General features: G+C 41.3%; 1 protein-coding gene across 1 annotated transcript in view; it reads right to left on the bottom strand.

Annotated features, from left to right (window-relative positions):
* LOC124776092 (dehydrogenase/reductase SDR family member 11-like) overlaps window positions 1-23506 on the bottom strand; it is an 81434-nt gene that overhangs the window by 35193 nt on the left and 22735 nt on the right. Inside the window, exon 2 of the mRNA XM_047250934.1 lies at window positions 3988-3993. Coding sequence (XP_047106890.1) covers window positions 3988-3993 — 6 coding nt within the window. The remainder of the gene's footprint in view (window positions 1-3987; window positions 3994-23506) is intronic.

The raw sequence follows: 23506 nt of genomic DNA, 5'->3' as shown, positions 1-23506 counted from the left end.
AGACGAAACAGTTGTACGAGGCTGTTTCGCTCCATCATTTATATGGGGCGAAATCTCTCACGAAGTAATCAGTAAAAGGATGGGCCATAAGTGCGACATAACCATCTCGACGTGCTCTGCCGTATCTCTAGTTATTGGGACTGGGTTCGGTAGACACATATGAAAAAGAGAAAGGAAACGCAGTCATGTCACCACGGGCGATGGAAGGAAATACTCTGCGGGCGATACTAATATGGAAACCACCTTATGAGGGAAATGGCAATGGAATCCTTTGACCATACCACGTAAAATTTGATCTGCATCAAAGTAGAAGGTTTTTAGCATCTTGCATCGCTAATCAATACAAAAATTGAAAAAAATTAATAAGAATCTGCGAGAACCAGTAACCATCATAAAAAGGCCACCTGTGACACTGATTCATTTCAGTACGATATCAGTAAATACCCCAACGGTTTCTCATGGATTACTTAAAAGAAATTCTTTTTGGTCAATGATCATTTGACTGATTTAATGCGGCCCCCCACAACATCCCCTCTGTCCCACCCTCTCCATTCAGAGTGACATTACACACAATGTCCTCAGTTATTTGTTGAATATAGTGCAATCCGGATTTTCCTCTAGAGTTTTTATCCTTTACAGCCCCCTCAAGTACCACGGAAATTATTCACTGACGTCTTAACCCATTTTCCACCATCCTGTCTCTTTTTTCTTCCTTTGCCGATTCTGTGGAGAAACTCCTCATTTCTTATCAGTCCACCTCTCAAATGCTCTTCTTCTCAGTTCCCCCTCGGTCTATGATTCACTTATGTACAAAGCTGTGCTCAGTAGACTATCCATGTCATTAACTATGCCCTGTTATTCTTTCTCTCTCTTATCAGCGATCTAACAGTTAATATTCTTTGGCCCTGAATTTTAATCCAATTCTTGATCTAACTTCTATTTCTGTGATTGGTTCATTGATGTACAGATTGAACAGCAGAGGAGAAATACTTGCATCACATCTTTTTAATTTGAGTGCTTCGTGTATAATGTACATTACCCCTATTCTCCGACAGTTTAGAATTATTCCTCCGAGAATTTCGAACATCTTGAACCATTTTACACTGTCGTGAACTTTCTCTATTTCGGCATATTCTATAAAAGTCTCTTGATTTTTCTTAAGTTTTGCTTCCATTATCAACCGTAAAGTAATATCTGTCTACTTTATGCATTTAAAGCCAAACTGATCGTCATCTAACTTATCCTCAACTTTCTTATGTGTATTATTCATTTCATGAACTTTGATGTATGTGGTGTTAAGCTGAAAACGTGATAGTTTTCCCCCTAACCTCCCTTGCGATCTTCTGGATTGTGTGTACGGTATTTGTTCGAAATTCGGATGGTTTGTCTCCAGTCACACAGCTTCTACCAACTTGAACAGTCGTTTGGTTGCCGCCTCCAAGAAGGATTTAAGATATTCCGAAGGAATTTTATCTATCCCTTTTGCCTTATTTGATCACAAGGGTTCGAAAGCTCTGTCAAACTCTGATTGTAATATTGAATCACCCGTGTCATCTATATCGATTCCCAGTCCTCCTTAGATCACACCGTTATGTAGTCCCTCTTCTCTTAAAGGCCTTTAACGTAGTCGTTCTACCTATCTGCTCCCTCCCCTGCCTATAACGGTAGGAATCCTCTTCCACTCTTAATGTTGAGTCCTTTCATTTTTTCTGTATGCTGAAACAGTCGTCTTTCTATTTCTTCACATTTCCTGCTACCTTTTCGCCTTTGCTTCCACGCATTTGCTGTTAATTTTATTCCTGAGTGGCTTATTTTGCTGCACATGTGTGTGTGTGTGTGTGTGTGTGTGTGTGTGTGAAGTGTGTGAAATCTTCTAGGAGTTAACTGCTAAGGTCATCAGTCCCTAAGCTTACATACTACTTAACCTAAGTTATCCTAAGGACAAACGCACACACCCTTGCCCGAGGGAGGACTCGAACCTCCGCCGGGACCAGCCGCACAGTCCATGACTGCAGCGCCTCAGACCGCTCGGCTAATCCCACGCGGCTTGCTGCACATAAAAATCTAACTGTTCTCACTTGTGGTTCTACAGGCGTCCGCACTTCCACCGAGCAATAGACGTTTTATTTAATAGTTGAAGTTGATGTTAACGTTGTCTAGTGGTTAACTTTCCCCTTGCTGAATCCGAAATGAATCCAAACAACATTTGATAACTCGTAGATTAACGAGACAGAGACTCACATTTGTGCTTTCCAATATAAAGTTGGTATATTCAGTCGATATAACCCAGCAACGCCACAACAGCACATAGAAATGAATATAATGTCGACAAACCGCCGTCTGGAAGCTCTCGAAGTGACTTACCTTATTTACCAACCGAAACGGTTTTTGGTGAAAACTAGGCTTGCGATAAATATTAGAATATTTGAAGACTAATATCAAACAAGCCGATAACTACGGTAAAAAAAAATACCTCATCACATGGATTTCAAGATAGAAATTCGTTTTGTTATTTTATTTGAGTCTGTGACCTATAGTGTAAAAACATGTTTAGAAAGATATTCATTTCTGATGCTGTCCTACTTCCTTACAGTAACAACAGAAATGGGAGGCATTAAAACTATTGTATGTGCAGATTGGAAATACACAATAAGAGATAGAGGGGTTGTAGTCTGTGAATTATGTAGAGGAATTGTTGTCAACAATCGTACTTTTTGTTTGTCGCATAATCAAACCAACGTAATTGAAAGTGATAAGTGGTACGGTGCAAGTAGTTGCTGTATCATTTAAATTTGAAGAACTGTCTGCCACTTACCTGTTAGTGCAAGTTTAAGCAAAGCGCGCTGGTCTGTGAGAGTTACGGTAAAGCAGGCATGAGTCAAATCCGCATACCGAATGACGACCGCTGTTGTGGTACACCGCCAAGTCTCAATGTGGGTTTTGTAACAGGATGTAACAGGTGGTGATAAAGTGCAGCTACTCACAAGAGGTCCAGTGTGGGCTGTAGTCATCGTATGGAAGTGAAACCTGGTAGATATTACAATGCATAAATGCGGAATCGATTTATCCTGGAAGAAAAGTAGTTCCAATTTTGGCCACTTGTTTCAAACGTGGCGCTGTGAATGCAAGGAAGAATATGTAGAAATGTTTCCGTATGTAATGTATTAGGAATAGAATGTGGACAGGAAACTCCAAACAATCAGAAAGACATAATGTTGATTTTCTTATTAACGCAGACTGTCAATCCTAAGGGCCCGCGTTCGATTAGTTTGTTCAGTATGAGCACCAGAGACATCTAAAGGTGCGTTTACACTGTCATTTGTATCGGCACATGTATGAGATACATGTATATGCGACTTTGCGACATGTATCGCGACTTGTATGAGTTGACAAGTATCAACCTCATACATGTATGAGCGTGCGTTTACACTGGTTGATATGTATCACTGTGCGATAGCTTTCGACGACGATTTGGAAGATTTCACATTTTTATGTGCTGGTACACTTGCTCTTTTGGAAGATGATAGGAAGAAAAGGCGGAGGAAGCGTAGATGGTGGCAGAGAGAGTTTCTCGCGAATTAACGCTAAAGGATGGCGCATACTTTAGAAATTATGTTAGGATGGGTATGGAGGATTTCCGCGGTTTGTTATCACTTGTGGCTCCTCTTGTGTCCAAAACCAACACAAACTTTCGGGAAGCGATTCCACCAGAGGATCAGTTGGCAGTAACACTCCGTGTTTTGGCCACTGGGGATTCCTCTTGAAACGAAGATTTCATTACAAAACATTTGCATTGTCGCGCGATTGCTAATGCCAACGTCTCACACACGATTGTCGGCATCCGTTGTCAACATTATCGAGCGAGGCCGCCGGAATAATAGCAAAAAATTGATATACGTGGCAGATGCATGAAAAAATTATAGAATGTATTACATACTCTGATATATATAAAACTTTTACCTTCACTTCTTGGAATAAAACTTGCACAATAGCCTCGCAAACACGAAAAATAATGTTGCATATGGCACTTTTTGATGTTCTATGCAGATACATTAACGTCGAAACGATAGTCGGCACCTCCAAAACTCAAACAGCCACCAAAGAGCCTGGTACTACGCATGCGCTAATCGTCAAAATAAGCGGCAGGCGACAAGACGACAGGAAATGATAGTACTGCGCATGCGCGAGTTCTTCAAATGTCGCTCATACATGTCGCGTATATGGCCAAAAAGTGATATACAAAATGTATACGCGACTCGAGGGTCCGCATACAAGTTCCGTGAATTTTTGTATGAGGTGATGCATCGCGACATGTCAAATTGACATGTCGCTCATACATGTCGCGATACATGTATCCCAGTGTAAACGTACCTTAAGAGGCACTGTGTCCGCATTTCGACGTGATCAAGGTTGCTCGCAGCAGTTCCGGAGGAATCTGAGCAATGTGTTGCTGAATACTGGCCTTCCGGTTGAGACCGAACGTGTCCCTGGTAAATGCACTATTTTAGATGTCCCAAAGCCAAAGTGGCATGAATTCAGATCAGAAAACGTCTGGAAAACCTGTGGAGATAAGCATTAAGCAGATCTTTCACTAGGTTAGCGACAGAAAGAAAGGAAGAATGGGCTGAACGTCCCGTCGACATAGAGGCCATTAGCGATGGAGAATAAGCTCGGATTAAGTCAAGGTTGGCAAAGGAACCATCCCAGCTTTTGCCTAGATGAGCGATTTAGAGAAATAACGGAAAACCTAAATATGGATGGCTGGACGCGGTTTTGAACCGTCGTACTCCCGAATGCGAGTGCAGTGTGCTAACCGCTGCGCCACCTCACTCTTTCATAAGATCTGTGGTTTCCACACAGTTGCGCTCTCCCAAAGCAGGAATCACTTTCCGTTCAAGGAGGTCTCGATAATGTGCAGACGTCACAGTACACCTGACAGGCCCTTGCGTGTATTCCCTTCAAAGATGAACGGACGAAGAATAAAAGTGCTTGTGAATTCACACCATACAGTCACATGCGGCGAGTGCAGTGGCTCTTCGTGCACAATGCGCCGTTTAACAGTACCCCAAATTCGGCAGTTCTGTGTATTCACTGCAGCCAATAGTGTAAAATGTGCCTCGCCACTCCAAAGAATATTGCCCAGCCATAAGTCATCAACTTCGACCCGTGCCAGAACTGAAGAGGAAATTCAGAACATTGCTGCACCGTCTGGATTTTGTACAGGTATCAGTGTAAAACAGACCGCAGAATTCCCAACACTGTTGACCATGGGATGGACAACTGTAGTGACACTGCGCGAGTACTATCACTATAGTCTGGGAGACGAGTCTTTGGTATTAACAGCTCGGTAGCGTCTTTCCGTTGCCTAGCGACCACAGGCAGGCAGCCAATGACGGCCTGACTTTGAGCGGGTAGCAAGGGCCACGTTGCTGCTCTGAAACCCGGTCGCTCGCGCTTATGAAACTTAACCAGTGTCTCGCGTGCAGGCGGTGTGGTCGTTCGTCGTTTGTCTGAAGTTGAATTCGCAGTTTATTTCGTTTTTGTTGTTTTTAGTGTTTCTTTGTTTATGTTTCGTTGTAAACAATGTCTAGTGCGGCGGGTAGTACCAGCCCAACACAAGAAGTGAAACGGAGGAAGAAAAGTGTGCTACACACCCAGGCCCGTGAATTCGTGTGCTCTGTGAGGGATTACTTTGAGAAAGAAAAGGACAAAGGTGGGCCCTTAATTCCTGTTGTTCAGGTTGTGAAGAGAACTGCAGCAGCATTGAAAATAAGTAAGAACACTGTTGTAAAGATAGGGAAAGAACAGTATAATGTAGATTGTGACGAGAGTGGCACAACAAAGCTGCACACACCAGGAAAGAAGCGACCGAGAAATAAGCAGGTGACAGCTTTGGACGATTTTCAGAAAGACGCTATTCGTCGTCATATATACAGCTATTATAAGAGAAGGGAACAACCCACTCTATCTAAATTACAGGTGTTGCTTCAGAAAGACGATCTTTTTAAAGGGAGCAAATTTTCATTGCGTACCGTGTTGAAAGACATAGGCTTCAGCTATTCACTGTTTAACGGTCGCAAAATATTAATGGAAAGGACAGATGTAGTTGCATGGCGGTGCAGATTTCTGCGCAGGATCATGGGTGTGGAATTCGAAAGTATAGTGTGGTTAGATGAAACTTGGGTCAATGCCAGCCATTCTCTACGTAGAGGGTGGAATGATGGAACGCCCGAGGGGACAATGGAAGTGCCTGTTGGCAAAGGAGGGCGTATTATTGTCTTACATGCAGGAACATCGAAAGGTTTTGTGCCAAACTGCTTGATAATGTTTCGGTCAAAAAAGACGGGAGATTACCATGAAGAAATGAACAGTGTAGTATTTCAAGAATGGTTCGAGACATCGCTTATGACGAATCTGACAAGTCCATCAGTGATTGTTATGGACAATGCGCCTTATCATTCCGTTGTTCACGATAAGGCACCAACCTTGGCAACAAAAAAAGACCATATCATTCAGTGGTTGAAACGGCGAAAAGCAGATTTCAGAGAAGATTTAAGGAAGGCGGAACTGCTCGAAATTGGGGCACAAAAGAAACCCCAATTTCCAACATATGTAATTGACGAGATTGCTAAAAGGCACGGGCATGAAATCGTTCGGCTTCCTCCGTACCACTGTCACTTCAATGCAATTGAAGGAGTGTGGGCGCAGATAAAAAATTACATTGCTGCAAACAATAAAAAATTCACGATCTCTGAAGTGGAAACTCTCCTTCCAGCAGCTATCAATAAAGTGACAAGCGAGACGTGGGCTAAAATTGTAAACAGCACTGCAAGTGCCATCAGAGAGGCGGCCAAAACCGAAGGGGTTGTGGAAGAATGCATCGAAAATTTAGTTATACATCTGGGAGAGAGCAGTTATAGTTCGAGTAGTGCTGAGGAAGACAATGTCAAATCAGATTCTGACAGTGATGTGAGTAGTGTTTTTCCATTACAGTAACTACAACGTAATCAGGAATGTAAGGAGGGAGTTTGCTATCGATCTACAACCAGATCATCATATTGTGAGTACTTTCTTCAGATTATAACTCTTAATACACTGACCAATTATTCTGTAGCTTGTAGTAGAACAAATTAATAATGCTAATACTTAACAATGGAAACCAAAACTGCTAATGTTCAACAACTTGCGAAAGTAGTTTTCATTTCAGTTGTGAAGTTTAACAAATAATTTTATTATGTTTCAGCATCTTAGATACTTGTACTAAATAGCTCTTATCAGTTTTCGAGTTAATATATTTCAAGCATCAACTTTAAATAAATTCACGCGTACCAATACGACTTGTATTTTGTCTCGCTTTTATTTCTGCTGCTAGGGAATGCGTGTAGCAGACAGGGCGCCGCGTGCTGTGAGCCACGTTCGGCAACAGCGCCGTCTGCCCGCCGGAACTGTCAGTACCAATCACTCGTCTCACGGACTATGACTGGGGCACGTGCTGCATGGTCAGCTGCAGCAACAGCAACCTCAACAATAACTTCCATCGGGACAGGACGCCTTCCTCTTCCAGGTTCCACACCAAGCTCACCCATGTAATCGAATTTCATTACCATCTTCTTTAAACCATGCAATGACATCGGGCCTCTCCTCAAATCTTTCACTCGGCGACATTTCTCTGAATGCAGCACTGTAATTGCTGCCGTTCACGTGAAACTATTTCGCTAACAGCGAGCGGTCTCCCTTCTGGAAATCCACACTGTTCACTCACGTTACGGCTTGTCGAACGGCATCGTAGACGTTATACTGATCATACAAACAGTGTACAATGCCAGGCGACCAAAATGGGAACCATTTTTTTCCAGTGTAAATCAGTTTTGTATCATCGCTCTAGAATATCTACCAAGTCACGCTGCCATATGATAATTACAATCCATATTGGATCTCTATGAGTAGCTCGCTTCATTTATATCCACTTGGTATCTTAAATCGGACTATATCTTGTGATCTAGACGATACCGAAACGGTAGCTCAGAGTGTTCTGTCAGAGCCCTGGCCACACTATGTATTAAAAATAAAAAAAACTGAGTAAATTTTGCATCGATGAAATTTGAGAGACTATCATGCAACATCCGCAGATAGCTTCAGAAGAAAAACGGCAAAGCAATGGGTAGGGAAAGAACGTGATGTAGCAAATTTAATTAATAGCCAACACGCCCAGGATCCCAGGTTCTTCACCGACTGCTTTGAAATTTTCACTCAACGTTGCAATCGAATATGCACATGTTCTGTATACCTGCTGAAGCGCAATCTTATAATATACTGACAGAGAAAAACCGCTACACCAAAAAATAATTAATTAGAGGAATGAAATTTCGGGAATACCTTTATCTAGGTAGCGTATTTAAGTGATTAACATCACTAGATCACAGCTTAGTCTAAGCGCGAGATAAGTCATTGCAAATTTGAAATGCTGGTACATCAATAACCGGTGTATACGCCAGACTGTTGAATGCAAGCATGCAGACGTGCATGCATTGTGTTGTACAGGTGCCGGATGTCAGTTTGTGGGAAAGAGTTTCATGCCTGTTGCATTTGGTTGGACAATACAGGGACGGTTAATACTGTTTGTGGATGACGCCGGAGTTGCCATCTCATGATGTCCCACATGTACTCGCTTGAAGACAGATCTGATGATCAAGTAGGCCAAGACAACATGTCGACACTCTGCAGAGCATGTTGGGTTACAACAGCGGTAATTGGGCGAGCGTTATCCTGTTGGAAAACATCCGTGGAATGCTGTTCATGAATGGCAGGACGACAGCTCTAATCACCACACTGACGTACAACGTTGCCGTCAGGGTGTGTGGGATAACCGCGGGAGTTCACCTGCTGTCATACGAAATCGCACCCCAGACCGTAACTCCAGGTATAGGTCCAGTGCGTCTAGCATATGCACAGTTTGGTTGCAGGCCCACAACTGGCCTCCTTCTGACCAACTCACGGCCATCACTAGCACCGCGGCAGACGCAGCTTTCGTCAGGAAACACAAAAGACCTTACCCTCCAGCGAGCTCTCGCCTGACACACTGAAATCGCAAATGTGGTGGTTTGGGGTCGGTGGCATGCACGCTGCAGGGCGTCTGTCTGGCTCGGAGCTGGTACTGAAACAACCGACTTGTAGCAGTTGCTTGTTTCTCTGGGGTACCAACTGTTTCTCAAATTGCTGTTTCACGAGCAGTTACCATGCGGTAGAGCCACACGCACAACACTCTCTGTAGTGCCATCTGACTGTCCAGAACCTGGTCTTCTTGTGACTGTACATTCTCGTGATCACCGCTGCCAACGGTCATGTACAGCGGCTACATATCTGCCAAGTGTTCTTGCAGTATCGTAAAAGGAACATCCAGTGTCCCGTAACCCTATTACACGACCTTGTTCAAACCCAGTGTAAGTGCTGATAATGACGTCTTTGTCATCTTATAGGTATTCTTGACTAACATCAACTCACCACGTCCAATCTCAAAGGTAAATAGCGCGCACGACCGTATCTAAAGCAGACCTGATTTGCATCATCGTAGTGACGCTACTAGCACCACTTTTGTGCGGCTGTCCCGAAGTTTGAATAGACATCATCTTTCAGTTGTAGAAACACGCCTACCAATTGTCATTTATGTCGCACAAGTCCTTCTTGGTGTTGCGATTATTTTTTTTATCAGTGTATGTAAATACATATTTAATTAGAAAGGGGAAACATTGTTATCAAAAAAGTACTTGATCTTATCATTTGAATACATAATGTCTGGGAATGAGTCCGTGATCATATTTTTGGCACTTTATTTTACAGGTCCGTCTTGATCACATAATTTTTTTACATTTAACTATGACCGGGAGGCAGGAAAAGCAAAGGAGAAATGGCTGACGGAAAAGTGTCACAAGATAGAGAAATTAGAGAACGAAGGAAAAAATGATATGGTGTACAAAGAAGCAATGGATTTGACATCCAGGGAAGAGAGAAACAACAATGGGCTAAGGGAAGTAGAGGCAGCAGACGGTAAAACGGTGAATGAAACCCAATAAATAATGAGAAGATGGGAAGAATATATAGAATGGCTATACGCTGCAGACCAAGTGAAGAAAACCTTAGGATAGAAGAAGATGATAAAGTTGCAGATGATGACAAAGGAAATGCAATACTAACTAGTGAGATTGAAGAATCTATGAAGGAGATGAAAAAAAAGAAAGGCAATGGGAATTGATGATATTTCTGCAGAACTGTTAAAGTCATTGGAGAAAGAACGGAAAAGGGCGTTGACTGAATTGTGTAATCCAATATACATGACAGGAAAATGGCTAAAGGACTTTACAGAAATTATCTTAATACCTATAGAAAACAAAAAGAACAGCAAAAAGTGTGAGGAACATAGATCAGTGAGCCTTATATCGCATGTAGCCAAATTCTTGCTGTGGACGCTCAACAGAAGGCTATATGGAAAGCTGAATTCCGTAATAGGAGATTACCAATTTGGTTTCATGCGAGGAGTGGGAACTAGAGATGCCATTGGGCTACTGAGAGTGATAAGGGAGAGGTACATGGAGAAGAAAAGGAAGGTGTATTTTGTGTTCATTAATCCTGAGAAGGCTTTTCACCGTGTCAGATGAGAAACTGATGGAAACCCTAAGGAAACATGGAGTTGACTGGAGGGATAGATGGTTAATTAAAAATTTATCTTTGAACCAGAGAGCAAGAGCTAGAATAGGTGGTGTGATGAGTGAAGAAATTGAACTGGGAAGGTGTGTAAGACAAGGTTGTTATTTATCACAAACACTGTTCAATATATATCTGGAGCAAATTATTAGTGACTGTTTTGATGGAAGGAGAGGAATTTGTATAGGGGGTCGGAGAGTGGAGTGTGTAAGATTTGTACACGACATCGTTGTGATGGCAGAGAGTGCAAGAGAGATGGAACAAATGCTAGATGATCTAAACACAAAATGAGAAGAATATGGAATGAAGATTAAGAAGAAAAAAACGAAAAGCATGGTAACTGGAGGAAAGGCGAGAAAATGCCGTCTGAAAATAGGGGAGAGCAAGTGAATAACTTCAATTACTTGGGAAGTGTAATAACGGATGATATGTATTGCTCAACAGAAATTAGGAAAAGAATTGCAATGGCAAAAGAAGGATTCAAGAGGAAACAGAAATTACTTTGTGGACCACTGTACAAAGATCTGAGGAAAAGATTTGGCAAATGTTACATCTGGAGCGTTGCACTATATGTACGGAGACCTTGACATTGAGGAGGAAGATGAAAGAAGATTGGAGGCACTAGAGATGTGGATATGGAGAAGAATGCAAAAAGGGAAATGGGAAGTCCGAGTAAGAAGTATTAAGAAGATTTGGAGAAGAAAGAAACACGCTGAAAGTCATCAGAAAGAGAAAACGGAAATGGATTGGACATTGTTTGAGGAGGGACTGTTTATTGTATGAAGGAATAGAAGGAATGGCGGAGGGAAAAAGGGGAAGAGGAAAAAGAAGATATCAAATGCTGGACAATATCAAAGGGGACAAATATTCAGAAATGAAAAGACTGGCTATGGACAGCAAAAAGTGGAAGAGTCTTAACCCATGACGCGATCTGCCGTAAGGCAGAATACCATACTACTACTACTACGACCGGTTTCGGCTACTGCCATCTTCAGATCTGTTACAAAAACAAAAAGTGTTTACCCAACTAACCTAGTTTGCTGACATTAAATCTGTAAAAGTCCTGGTGCTACATAAGAAAGATAAAATGTTTGCATATATACCAGCTATACATACCATAAAATATTCTGATGTAGCATCAACGTCAAACTAAACATGTAGGTACATAGTAAGTGCTGGTAATGATCAGAATGCGTCTGATATTTATGCAAGGAAACTGAGGCCAGCAGAAGGCACTATAACTAGGCTACATGATCAACCAGTATCGCAATTGTAATGGTTAAAATGTGGTATGCGTAGTAATTAATTAATAGGTTTAACAAATTCTGTTTCGACGAGAAGATTGTTCTTAAATATGCTAATGTAAGGATTAATAATAATTCTACAGCAGCGAAACCTGTGAAACGCAAAAGTGAAGTTCTGTGGATAAGGACTGAGATAAGGGAAGCATACGAGAATAAAGAAAAATGTAATTTGGTAGCATTCAGGCTACAGTTACTTTTAGGCACGTTACTCTCGCCATTACAATTCTCATGTATGTTCAAAGGTGTTAAGAGTGTAGTTGACAATGAACAGAAAACGACTGCAATGAGACATAGGAAGAAAATCTCCAGTTAACAGACGAAGAATAATGTAAGATGAGACGAATAGCGGGAAGGCAAACATCAATTTGCGGACAGTGCGGTTAATTCACAAACATAAAAATTACGGATAATGAAATAGATCTCCTGAATAAGGGTTTACATTTTCCTATCACTCCAAAATTGGGCCCAGGCGTAATCAAAAACACTACAGCGGAAGTAAAAGTTGCTTGTGACGTGGCTAAACTCAGTGAATTTGATGAAATGGACATAGCAGTAAAAACTAACAAATGTATGTCCAAAGTAGGTCGCTACGAACGTAAAAATTCAAAACATTTAGAAGCACTTGAAAGCGGGCTGACAAAGGGAATTCGGTTGTCTTAACTTATGATTGCGATTACATCCAAAAAACCGAAAAAAATAATTCTTGAACAAATCTGAGTCAGGTATAAGGCAAAAAATTGAAAACTATATCTTTTTGTTTCCAGATGAAAAAGAGAAAATTACATTCAAAATGATAAATCCATCCATTCCTGTGCTTCGTTCGCAAAGTAAGTTACACAAGAGAGGACAACCGATTCGGTAGATTATTAATAATATGTCATGCTCCAATTGCAGATTGAACCGGGAATGCAACAGGAAACAGAGCAGCATATAAAAAAAATTGAATGTCATGAATAGTTATGAATTTGCGGATTAGATTAAGGATGAACCAATCCCAGCTGGCGCTATATTGGCTTCTTTCGACGTTGTTAACTTTTATACTGACGTTCCAGTAAACGATCCGACGGAGACTTTAGGAAAAAAGTTGCTTACGTATAAGAAGATTAGTCAGGGCGAAATAGTAGAACTTTTGAAAATTTTAATACTTGTGTTATCTTTCAATTATTAAAAGTTTAACGATAAATTTTTTGTCAGAAGGACGGTCTCGCAATGGGCGACAGTTTGTCAGGTACATGAGCTGAGATATTTGTAAATGAGCTAGAAAATATGTTTTTTGATCAAAATCCTGACATCTGCGAAAAAATTGTTTATTACAGACGTTACGTAGACGACATCATACTACTGTACAAAGGTGACGAAGTAAAATACACGAGGTAGCAGAAAGAATAAGTGGGATGCACGAGAAATCAAATTCACAGTGGAACTGGAAGAAGAAGGTAGTATAAGTTTTTTGGATCTTATGTTAACTAAAAGGGATGGAAGGCATAAGATTAGCAAAATTAGGAAGACAACAGCCACTGACACGATTATAAATGCGAAATCCTCTCACCATAAGAAGCATAAATGGGCATAGTTCAGAGCTATGATCAACAGGATGCTAAAACTGCCACTCACCCCTAATGACGAGGTTGAAGAATTAAGTGAGATTAGACATCTAGTCAAGACAAACGGACAAAATGATCGTGATATAATGAAACTTTATTATAAACTAAAATCAAAAGTATGTGACAGAAAGGAGACAATGGAACGAGAGGATAAGAATTTTGTTGCTATGTCATACAATGCTGCATTTTCCGACAGAATTGCGCAGGCTTTCAGAAAAACGAAAATAAAAATTGAATTTCAAATGAAAAGCATAGCTGTTGTAGGCTACGCCACAAAGTTGGCAACAACAGCAACAAATATTCGGAATCTGGTGTCTATAGGATCAACTACCAAGACTGACTGGTTTTGTATTGGTCAGACAAGAAGGAATTTCAAGAGTCGTTTTAGAGAGCATACATATGACCAAAATAAGAGCGCTTTCGGTACACATTTGGACAGAGAGAAACATTCGATGGGAAACAGAGAATAATATGAAAGTGTTGCATAGGGCGCCAAAGGGACGGTTACTGATCTTACTCGAAGAAATGGGGATTTATGTGCACAGAAAACATCATCCGGAATTATTGCTGAATGAACAAAATGAGTTCAACCTAAATGCTTATTTTGATGTATTCAGAAATATACTGGTTTGAGCAGCGTCGAGCGCCCCAGCTGTCCTTTGCGCTGCCGCCGGCGACGAGGAGACTGGGCCTACCTCCGCAAGGTCCGCCGCAGGAAAACAAGAATGTCATACAGAGAAGCCACGATGTGCCGCCAGTGAGACCACACTCTAGATGTATTATCGACTATCGATTTTTTAATTTTTAATTAGTGGTCACTGCTTTGTTAATTAACTTACAATTACGTTTATGCGAATTGATCTGTCAGGCTGCAAGATTTTATTTTATAGGTGTTTTTAATATTATACTTTTTATACTGGCTTTTATACAACTGTTTGTTTTACCTTTACATTATTAATATTTGCACTTTTTACGTGGATTTTAATTATGGTCCAACTCCACTTGGAGTATGTCAGTACATGTTTTATCATTGTCATGTGAAGTAATTTTAATTAGTGACTACGCATACCACATTTTAACCATTACAATTGCGATACTGGTTAATCATGTAGCCTAGTTATAGTGCCTTCTGCTGGCCTCAGTTTCCTTGCATAAATATCAGACGCATTCTGATCATTACCAGCACTTACTATGTACTTACATGTGTAAGTGGGCTGTTTAGGCTTTTATATTGGTAACGCCACGTAGCGCCATGTACGAAAATCATTGGCTGTGCTGTGTGCAGTCTGTGGCTGGTTGGCATTGTTGTAATACTCGCCATTGTAGCGTTGGGCAGCTGGATGTTAACAGCGCGTAGCGTTGCGTAGTTGTATGTGAGCCACCAGCAGTGGTGGATGTGGGGAAAGAGCTGGCGGACTTCTGAGACTGGATTATCTGGACGTGTGTCCATCAGAGACAGTAAATTTGTAAGACTGGATGTCATGAACTGCTATATATATTATGACTTTTGAACACTATTAAGGTAAATACATTGTTTGTTCTTTATCAAAATCTTTCATTTGCTAACTACGCCTATCAGTTGTTAGTTCCTTCAGTAGTTTGAATCTTTTATTTAGCTGGCAGTAGTGGCGCTCGCTGTATTGCAGTAGTTAAAGTATTGAAGATTTTTATGAGGTAAGTGATTCATGAAAGGTGTAGGTTATTGTTAGTCAGGGCATTCTTTTGTAGGGATTTTTGAAAGTCAGATTGCGTTGCGCTAAAAATATTGTGTGTCAGTTTAGTGTTGATTAGAACAGGTAAAGAGCGAAATGTCTGAGTACGTTCAGTTCTGCTCAGCTGTTTGAAAATCAAATAATGTAAGAGGTTTATCAGCACAGTAATTCATTAATTTTTGTAAGGGGACGTTACATATGGTAAGTATAGCTGGTATACATGTAAACATTTTATGTTTCTTATGTAGCATCAGGACTTTTGTAGATTTAGTGTCATCAAACTAGGTTACTTTTTACACACATTTTGTTTTCGTAACAGATCTGAAGATGGCAGTAGCCGAAACCGGTCATAGTAAAATGTAAAAAATTTATATGATGAAGACGAACCTGTAAAATAAAGTACTGGATCGATTTACTTCAAATTTTTACTCGACGCTCTAATGAACATTTGGATGGGCACACGCTATATATCGTTTTAATGTATACAATATGTAAATATATATGTAATGTATAAAGGGAATCATCTTTACCAACAATGTCGATAGGTTGTTGACTGATTTATTTGAAAATTTTACAAGTTACTCTAATAAACGTTGTGGTAGACATAGTCTATTTATTTTTTAATATGTGTAATACATGAATGAATATAAAATATAGAATAGGAAAAGTTGTTAGCAAACATCTCGAAAAATTGTTGAATATTTTACTTCAAATTTTTACAGGACGCTCTAATAAACATTCATATGCACATAGCCAACATTATTTTTTAAACAACAACGTATAGATTTCCGTTAAAACTGATTGTAAGAAAGAAAATGCAGTGCTTTGAATGTGTGCGGTCGTGTTTTCTACCCCACAATCTTTTTAACGACGACAGTAGTACATTTAAACTATTAGAAATATTGTTTCTCCCAGACATATGCATTCCCACTATATACATTTATAGACAAATATTATATATAAATCCATTTGCTGTTTTGATTTCTTCCTCACGATTAGTTTTCAAAGAAAAAGGAAAAGTTGTATTCGTAGCTTGTCAATTTACAATTAGAATACTAGTACGAAATAAGAATTTGCACTAGACAACATGAAGGGGGAGATGGACAGAGAGACGGGAAAGAGAGATGGACAGTGAGAGGTGAGGGGGACAGTTTTATGGACAGAGAGGACGGAAAGGATAAGGAGATGGTCAAAGAGAGGCGGGGAGGAGATGGACAGAGAGGAGGGAGACAGAGTTTACGACATATATCCAAATCGCATAATTATTTAGCAATTTCGAAGCATTGTTAGGTTCGCTAGTTTTGAATAAAAATCATCTGAAACGGCAGCCAAAGATTACCGGTATAAGGAGTCACCTTCGTTCTGCCAAAGTCCTCGTTAAAGAGGGCAAAGGAACAAACAGATGTTGAACGCACTCTCTAGCCATTGGGGTGGGAAACTGTTCCTAAAAGGCCGGAGAAGCAGTAACGATCAGCGACATGAGGTAACAGAAGACAATAGAAACCACTGTATTAAAAATACACAATGTGTATCCACAGGAAATATACCTTGTACTTGAAAAATAGTCTTGATGTTCTGTCCAGCAGCAAAAGACTCCGGACTAGTCCTCCATTCGGGACTGCCAAGCAGGAGGTCGCCATGAGAAAAGATTCGATTACAATGAAAGGCCAACGTTCTACCATTGGGGCGTGGAAGTTAGAACATGGTACAGAAGCAAGAAATTCTGAAAGAGTAAAGTTCAGACGCCCAGTCTATACGGTAGTGAGTGTTAGTGAAGTGAAATGGAAATGGTCAAACGAATACAGTGTTACGGCATAAAGTCAAGCGAGGGCGCGCCAGTCGGGAACGATAGAGAAGAGAAGGCTGTGAGAAGGCGTCAGCCAATCGCACGCTGACAGACCCCTCTCCAGGACGACAACGCGACAACAGTGGCTCCTATGTGAAGAGGACATAAGTGCCGCGACGGATTGGTGACGCCCCAATTCAATAGTAGCTTCAAGACTAGCGGCTTGGATAGAAGCGTCAACTCTAATTACTTTCTGTGTAATCTCTACGTAGCTTGGAATTGTATATAATGAAGAAGCTTGTTTATCTCGAATGTCGCCCTTTGCTTGCGACACTTCTGTATAATTGTCGGAGATAAGTGTTGTCTCTTTTTATTTTGTAATAAAAACTATCAATACGATTTGTTTGAGTGTTGTATAGCTATCGGAGTAAGAAGGTTTCCTAGACCCCCCCTATTTGACAACGATCAGGAAGACATAAAATATAGGGTACTATAAAACAGCAGCAGAAAATGGTACAAAGGGAGTAGAACTCGTTATGAATAGCACGGCAGGCCAGAGAGGGAGTTTCTGTGAACAGTTCAGTGATATGGTTGTCCTCCACAGAATAGACAGGAAAACAAACTCAAACAACAGTAGTTCAGGTATACATGTCGACGTCACAAACAGAAGGAAAAGAGACAAAGAAGTAAATATGTGGATTTGAAAAGGGTACTTCACTAAGTAAAGGGAGAAGAAAATCCAACAGTCATAGGGATTGGGACGTGATGATAGGAAAATAAATAGAAGACCAAGTTATGGGAGAAAGACTAATTGAGTTCTAAAAATCAGTTATTACTCGTAATAGCAAATACACTAATCAAAAAGCACAACAAGAGGTGATATACTTTGAAAAGACCCACAGACACAGGGGGATTCTAGCTGGGTTACATCAACATCAGAGTTTCCGAAATCAGATATTGAACTTGAAGGCCTATACAGGATAGAATACAGCCAGTAAACCAAAATTTAAGAGAATAGTCTGGAAGAATCAGTGTGGAAGGAAGTGGGATGCTGGGGTACTGAGGAATGATGGCGTGTGTTTGAAATTCTGGAAGGCTGTTGGTACTGCGATAAAGCATAACACAGTAGGCTGTTCAGCTGAAGAGGAATGGACATCTCTAAAAGGGCAATCACAGACGTTTGCCAAGAAACATGTGTAACAGAAGAAATATTTCAACTGACCGTCGAAAAAAGGAGGTAAAAAAAGGTTTAGGGTTGGATTGTGTTGTCTGGGGAAGGAGACCAGACATCGAGGTCATCGGTCTCATTGGATTAGGGAAGGACGGGGAAGGAAGTCGGCCGTGCCCTTTCAAAGGAACCATCCCGGAATTTCCCTGGAGCGATTTAGGGAAATCACAGAAAACCTAAATCAGGATGGCCGGACGCGGGATTGAACCGTCGTCCTTCCGAATACGAGTCCAGTGTAAAGGTTTAGGAAAAAGAAATACAGCAGTATAAGTCACTTAGGAATGGGATAAATAGAAAGCGAAAGGAATCCAAAGCTAAATGGTAGCACGAACAATCGAAAAAGGAGATGTAGTCTGGATACAGATTCACCACATAGGTAAGTCAAAACAACCTTCAGTGAACCTAAAACTACGGGCATCAACATTAAGACCAATGGGAATTTTATAGTCGTTTGAGGCCTCTACAAGAGGGATGACTAATCTGAAAACTTTGTAAAAGAAGAAATAGGAGTCGAGGTAGAAGACACAGGGGATTCGGTATGAGAGTTGGAGTTAAGGGAAATTTGCAATACCTGCTATCAAATAAGGAGAAGGGATAAACATCATACTTTAAGAATTTCAAGAAACGTTAGGGGAAGTGGCAACCAAATGTTAATTCAAGTTGGTGTGTACTGGCTATGAGACTGGAGACATGATATCAACTTCCTGATAAATATCATCCATACAATGCCAAACATAGCATGGACAGATAAGTCTGAGAACCATCCCATAACGAACTTGACGTCTACTGCATCCAAATGGCTGACAAGAATACGTCCAGTAGAGTAGGGTTTGGGAATGGTAACATACAAGAGTGGCAGTTCTGGCGTTGAACTTGACAGTGAATGCAATACTTAATAAAAATCAAGGCAAGTTCATTGAATATGTAGACCTAGAAAAAGGGTTCAACAATGTAAAATTGTGCAAGATTAGCCACGAAAATTCTGCTAACATCAAGTATAAGTCTCAACATGAGGAAGAATTTTCTGAGAATGTGCGTCTGGAGCGCTACATTGTAAGGTAACGAATCCCCATTGAATATGAATTCGTAGATAATGTCGCTTTCCTCCAGAGGTACTTTTGCGCTCTCTAAAACGTACTTTGCTTGTCCAAGTTCACATGCCTGTACTTTGGAAGCATTCCCTACCTTACTTTCCTTCAAATTCTGTTTTGGAGCCCACAATTCCCACACTTGCCAACTGCACTGTTCCCAAACCCTGCACTGCTTGCGTGCCCCGCCCACACTCTTCAAGGCCGACTGCTTCTCCACCCTGGCCAAGGTAGGTTGCCTGAACTCTCTGTCAGCTGTGTTACCTGGCCAACCAGTGGACCACTTGTCCCCATGTGTGCCTCCTTCACACCTTCAATGTCAGCTGGGGCATAACCATTTCACACTTCACGACCTTGCAAAATGTGTGATATTCACTGCAAGATTTCCTCTAAATGTGGAGATCTTGGACCTCACTGTCTCTGGCGTCCCCTCTCAGTGGCCCCCGTTTGGTCACACATTGCATGAGTCTGAACTGCTGCTGCAACCACGCTTAAGGCGCAACTGCCTACCACCACCCAACCCGAGTCTGGGCATTGTTGTTCCCGCCATCTTGTGTATGTAACATCCGTCCCATTCGTTACGCACTAGTCAGATTCCTTTCAGAGTATGCTGATACAGTAGCTCCACAGGTAGCAACCATATACAACCGCTCGCTTGTATGTAGATCCGTACCCAGAGACTGGAAAGTTGCATAAATCGTACCAATATCCAAAAAAGGAAACGGGAGTAATCCGCTGAATTACAGACTCCTACCAATAGCATCGATTAGCAGTAGGATTTTGGCGCATATCCTGTGCTCAAATATTATGAATCATCACAAAGAAAATGATTTATTGATAAATAGCCAGCACAGTATAGTCTGAACAGTGATTCTCGACGGATTTTCATCTGGCGTGAACCAGGAACCAGATACCAGCCCCTTAATGTCCTTAAAAGGGACCTGTATGGAGGTCGTGGTTTGATGGCGTGGGGTGGGATTATGATTGGTGCACGTACACCTCTGCATGTCTTCGACAGAGGTCGGGTGTATCGGGACAGGACGTCATTTTGCACCAGTATATCCGCCTTTTCAGGGGTGCAGTGGTTGCCATCTTCCTCTTGATGGATGGTAACGCACGGTCCCACGGAGGAGGAGTACCTTGAGACAGAAGATATCAGGCGAATGGAGTGGCCTGCCTAAACCCCATCGAGCACGTCTGGAATACTCTCGGTCGACGTATCACTGCACGTCTTCAAACCCCTAGAACACTTTAGGAGCTCCGACAGGCACTGGTGCAAGAATGAGAGGCTATACCGCAGCAGCTGCTCGACCACCTGATCCAGAGTATTCCAACCCGTTGTGCGGCCTGTGTACGTGTGCATGGCGATCATATCCCATATTGATGTAGGGGTATATGCGCAGGAAACAGTGGTGCCTTGTAAAACGTGTGTTTTGGGACGATTTTCTCAATTTATCACCAACACTGTGGACTTACAGATCTGTGTCGTGTGTGTTCCATATGTGCCTATGCTATTATCGCCAGTACTGTGTAGTGCCACGTTGTGTGGCACCACATTCTGAAATTATCCTTAATTTATGAGCATGAGTGTACATAAACGATTTCGGAAACAATCTGAGGAATTTTCTTGGAGTGTTTGCAGATGATACTGTCATTTGCTGTCATGTGATGCCATCAGATGATCATAATGAATTGCAAAAATATTTAGACACGATATCTGTATTCTGCGAAAAGTGGAAATTGACTCTAAATCATGAGAAGTGTGAGGTCGTCACATGAGCACTAAAAACAATCCTTTAAATTTAAGTTACGCGATAAATCACGGAAGTCTAAAGACTCTAAGCTCAATTAAATAGTAAGGGATTACACCTGCGAATATCTTAAATTAGAACGACGACATAGATAATGTTGTGGACAAAAAGCAAACCATAGACTGCGATTTATTGGCAGAACACTTAGAAAGTGTAACAGGTTTACTAAAGAGATTTCTTGAACCACGCTTGTCAGCCCTCTTCTGGAGTATTGCTGTCCTTTGTGGGATCTGTGTCAGATAGGATTGTTAGAGGACATCGAAAAAATTCAAAGAAGGACAGCTGGTTTTGTATTATCGCGAAATATGGGAGAGTGCCGACGATGTGATACACGAGTTGGGGTGGCAGTCATTAAAACAAAGGGTATTTCGCTAAGGCAGGGCCTTCTCATGAAATGTCAGTCACCAACTTTCTCCTCATTATAGAAAAGTATTTTGATGGCGCCCTGGTTCATAGGGAGAAGTGATCATGATAATAAAATAAGAATGTTCATTTTTCCTGTGCGCTGTTCGAGAGTTGAACGGTAGAGAAGAATCTTAAAGATGGTTCGATGAATCCTCTGTCACGCACTTAATTGTGAATTGCAGAATAATCATGTAGATGTACATAGTCTCTGGAAAAACCCACAGAAAAGAATTAATATTCAGTGGGGATTCGTTGAGATACAATGTAGAGCTATGGTAGTATGTTAAGAGATAGACTAATAAAGTAAGGCATCTCTGAAGTACTCGAGAGACAAGGAAACGGTGTCTTATTTCCAGTATCGATGAAAGGCTACTCATGATGCCCACCTCACCATGGTAGAGATGGGACAACGTTTGTGACAGACGGCTAACGAGCACAGGGACCGAATGATTCCCAGTACAAGGAATCGCACTCTACCACGTACCAACGGCCACTTTGGTGGTCGAATAAGCTGGTAGTGATCTAGGGCACCCTCTAACACTTAGAAGGAGAAATCCCTCCTAAAGATGGAAGATCCCTTCACGGCATAGGATGTGGAAGGCAAGAGTAAACCACCACATTAAAGATCCGGAGGGATTCCAAAAAACAGCAGTTCTGTTTCATTTAAGAAATGAAAGTGAAACGTTCCCTTGAAAAAGCTCCTGGAATAGTCCCACATTAGAATCTCCAGGAGGCGACTGCAGAAGTCTGTGCTTCCAATAAAATTGAGATTATGAAGAATACAAGGAAACACATCGCAAAATGGAATGTCTGAACATTTCTGAGGTGCGGCAAGCCAGAGAACATTTAGCTGGAAATGATAAGAATGAGGCTTGACATACTAGGAGTGAGTGAGATGATTTGGACAGATGGTGGAAACTACTGAGTTACACACACTGGGTGCATACAGGAACGACCGAGAGAAGGAGGGGTTGTTGTGGTTCTTTGCAAGGAGCCGGTTACCACTTACTACTTGTACAACTGGACAGAAACCCAAACAAGACAGTGACAATCCAAGTATACGTGCTGACATCAACCCATGATGAAGAAGAAGAAGTGGAAACAGTGTACAGTGAGATAAAAGGTGGTACAAACATTGACGAAGGACAACACAACCTTATCATCCGGGAAACTGGAATGCATCATTGGGAGAAGGCAGAGGTGGCACTATAGTGAGACTTTGGGCTCGGAGAAAAAAATGAAGGAGCAGATAGATTAGTGGAATTCTGTACAGAACATCAGCTAGTAATATGTAACACCATTCACGGAGGAGGTATACATGGAAAGCTCCCGGAACAGGAAGATATAACAGATTGACTTCATTTTAGTTAGGCAAGGATTCCGGAATGAAATAAGAGACTAGAAGCTATCCAGGCCCCGACATCGATAGCGCCCATAACATAGTGATGCGAGGATGTGATCTGAAATTAGAAAAACTTAAGAAATGAACGTGTGAGAAATGGGGTCTGAATAAACTAAAGTATGGTATGATTCGATCGACATACGAGGAACAAAGAAACATGGCTACAGTCATGAACAACACCAGAAATTTTGAAGCAAGATGGGAGTCCTTGAAAAGCAGTATCCTACCTGCAGCAAACGAAATAGTTGGGATACAGAAGGCAAAGCATAATAAACAATGGATAATAGGAAGCATAGCAACAAAAATTAATTTAATTCGTAACTTGAAACAAGCCATCACTGAGGTAGGTCAAAGGCAATATAGAGCATTGAGGAATGCAATCAACCCGTGAGTCAAAAAAGGTTAAACAACTACTCTTGGAGGAACAATGCAAAGAGGTGAATGAAGCGAACAAGGTAGGAAGACTGA

Source organism: Schistocerca piceifrons, chromosome 2, assembly GCF_021461385.2.
Source record: "Schistocerca piceifrons isolate TAMUIC-IGC-003096 chromosome 2, iqSchPice1.1, whole genome shotgun sequence".
In the NCBI taxonomy this organism is placed as follows: Eukaryota; Metazoa; Arthropoda; class Insecta; order Orthoptera; family Acrididae; genus Schistocerca; species Schistocerca piceifrons.
This window is presented reverse-complemented; position numbering and strand designations above follow the sequence as displayed.